Genomic DNA, 2500 nt, shown 5'->3' with positions numbered 1-2500 from the left:
AGATAATGATAGGTGTAATTATATGGCCCTTTATTGTTGTTATCAAAGGCTGTTTTAGTTTTTGTCACCTGCAGATATTTATAAGTTACTGGTATACTATAATAGCAAATGTTTATGATACAGCAGGCGATAAAGAATAGGTCGAGGCTATATTTGGGGTGCTGTTGGGAAACGGTAACAGGCATATGTATTCTTATTATTTAAACGTTCAGAACATGTTTAAAGCAAATCGTGTTTTAGCAAAGGGGACATATGTTTTGTGCAGTAACCTTTGTTTTTTAATTTGTATGATCTTAAAACATCTAGATAAATTCTGGTAGTAAATAAAATTAAATAAAAAATGTTTTAAGAAGTTCTATTACATTAAGTATAAAATCATTAAAGAAATATTGATCATCAATGATTTTTTTTTGTTTACAATCGACTGCAATCACTTGGGGGAGAATATTTAAATTCTATTTGTGTTAAGGCGTTTTTGAAAAAAACATGAATTGGTAAAGTAGTTAGTCAAACTTGCATCTGAATTTGTTTTGAGATTTAACAAGGAGCAAGTCACTTACTTATGCAGCACGTGCAAAATTCTCCGGTGCATGTTGAATTGGCAATACGGTCAGCTACAGCACACCGTCTATCGTCCTTACACTTTCCCCTGCAGGTGGCGGGTGTGGCCGGGCACGTTTCATCGGCAGGTCTACAACACTTGCAGTTGAAGCCTGTACATCCATTCTCAACTTCTGATTCTCCTGTCAAGCAAGTTTGGCGACAGACTCCTCTTTCCACGGTACAGTTTGCTTGTATAGTACAGTCTGAAGTGTGAAATAAACACTACGTTTTAGGAATCAGGAACTGAAGTAAAGGGGCATTTCCAGCAGCTGTAGAAATTGAAAACATGTATGCACCGTGTTTGGCAAAAAAGAAAAAAAAAAAGAAAAAAGAAAAAAAAGAAGAAGAAAAAAAAAGGAGGGTAGGTAATATTCAAACTTACTTATGCAACACGTGCAAAATTCTCCGGTGCATGTTGAATTGGCAATACGATCAGCTGCAGCACACCGTCTACTGTCCTTACACATTCCCCTGCAGGTGGCGGGTGTGGCCGGGCACGTTTCATCAGCAGGTCTACAACACTTGCAGTTGAAGCCTGAACATCCATTCTCAACTTCTGATTCTCCTGTCAAGCAAGTTTGGCGACAGACTCCTCTTTCCGCGGTACAGTTGGTTAGCTCAGTACAGTCTGAAATTTTGCAAAAAAGTAAAATTTCTTCAATGACAGATGCCTTTCTGCACAAAGGGAATTGAAAATAACATGTTTTACTATTTAGATAGTTTTGACAATAGACGTGTAAATACAAGGCAAGGGTTATAATATGTTTATCACAAAGGAAAAGCACAGTGAATATTGTTATGTAGGATTTTATAGCTAGGATTACATACTTAGTCTGCATGTTTGTGGATATATGTATCGGTATGTTTTGTTATCCAAGCCTGACGCGAAAAGTAATTCACCTTTGTAGCAATTTCCTTTATCTCAGGCTTTCTTCAGTTATATGAAAATTACCACAGACACAAGTTAACGAGGATGCAACGGCCCAAATTATTACATAAATTGTTATAAGCACATGCACTCACTCTAACAGTAATTGCCAACATGAAGTACAGTATGTAACTTCGCACTTTGAATGGAACAGTGTTTTTTCCAGCAAGATCTGTGGAAATCCTCGCATGTAGTTTGATTTATTGGTGTTTTTAAAACCTCATAAAAAATCGTAGTAAGAAGATAGGGATTCCCTGCAAGTTACCTCATACCATGACATTAGACTTATTTACTTTATGTTATCATATAATAATGATTCATTTTTCGAAAGATAAAGCAAAGTTCACGATTCCTTAGGGTAATATATAGGTAGACGGTCCCCTTCAGCATTGTGGTGATATAAATTTTTTGTAGTAAACTCAGTAATAATCCAAATGATTTAGTCTCCTTTATGATGGGAATTATTGCGAGTAAATATAAAATGAATTTTAAAACAAAAAGCCACTCGAATCGCATTGCACTGTTACTCTGCGAGTCCGTTTGGAAAGTATATACATATGATGTTACAAAGCTCACTCGCATATCATGGCAGGTTTTTAGACAGTATCAGATCCTTGGCCTCTTCCTTATATTGTACAAATGTTAGCTATATTCTCGTGTTATTCAGCTGAGCGATAATATATAAACGACACAGGTATTGGAAAACTAAAGACAGGGGTGAAGCCAAATGATAAAGATGCGTTTGTAACTTACTTATGCAGCACGTGCAAAATTCTCCGGTGCATGTTGAATTGGCAATACGGTCAGCTACAGCACACCGTCTATCGTCCTTACACATTCCCCTGCAGGTGGCGGGTGTGGCCGGGCACGTTTCCCTCAGCAGGTCTACAAACACTTGCAGTTGAAGCCTGTACATCCATCTCAACTTCTGATTCTCCTGTCAAGCAAGTTTGGCGACAGACTCCTCTT

The 2500-nt window shown here is 37.4% G+C and overlaps 1 protein-coding gene across 1 annotated transcript in view; it reads right to left on the bottom strand.

Annotated features, from left to right (window-relative positions):
* LOC119571227 (tenascin-X-like) overlaps window positions 1–2500 on the bottom strand; it is an 8526-nt gene that overhangs the window by 3362 nt on the left and 2664 nt on the right. The window contains exons 4-7 of the mRNA XM_037918632.1: window positions 2478–2500; window positions 2285–2425; window positions 986–1231; window positions 561–806 (exon numbers count right to left, since the gene is read on the bottom strand). The exon at window positions 2478–2500 is cut by the window's right edge and continues 31 nt beyond it. Of these exons, the coding sequence (XP_037774560.1) occupies window positions 561–806; window positions 986–1231; window positions 2285–2425; window positions 2478–2500 (656 nt within the window). The remainder of the gene's footprint in view (window positions 1–560; window positions 807–985; window positions 1232–2284; window positions 2426–2477) is intronic.

This window comes from Penaeus monodon, unplaced genomic scaffold, assembly GCF_015228065.2.
Source record: "Penaeus monodon isolate SGIC_2016 unplaced genomic scaffold, NSTDA_Pmon_1 PmonScaffold_556, whole genome shotgun sequence".
In the NCBI taxonomy this organism is placed as follows: Eukaryota; Metazoa; Arthropoda; class Malacostraca; order Decapoda; family Penaeidae; genus Penaeus; species Penaeus monodon.
The sequence above is the reverse complement of the archived record's forward strand: the minus strand, read 5'-3'. Positions and strand labels throughout refer to the sequence as shown.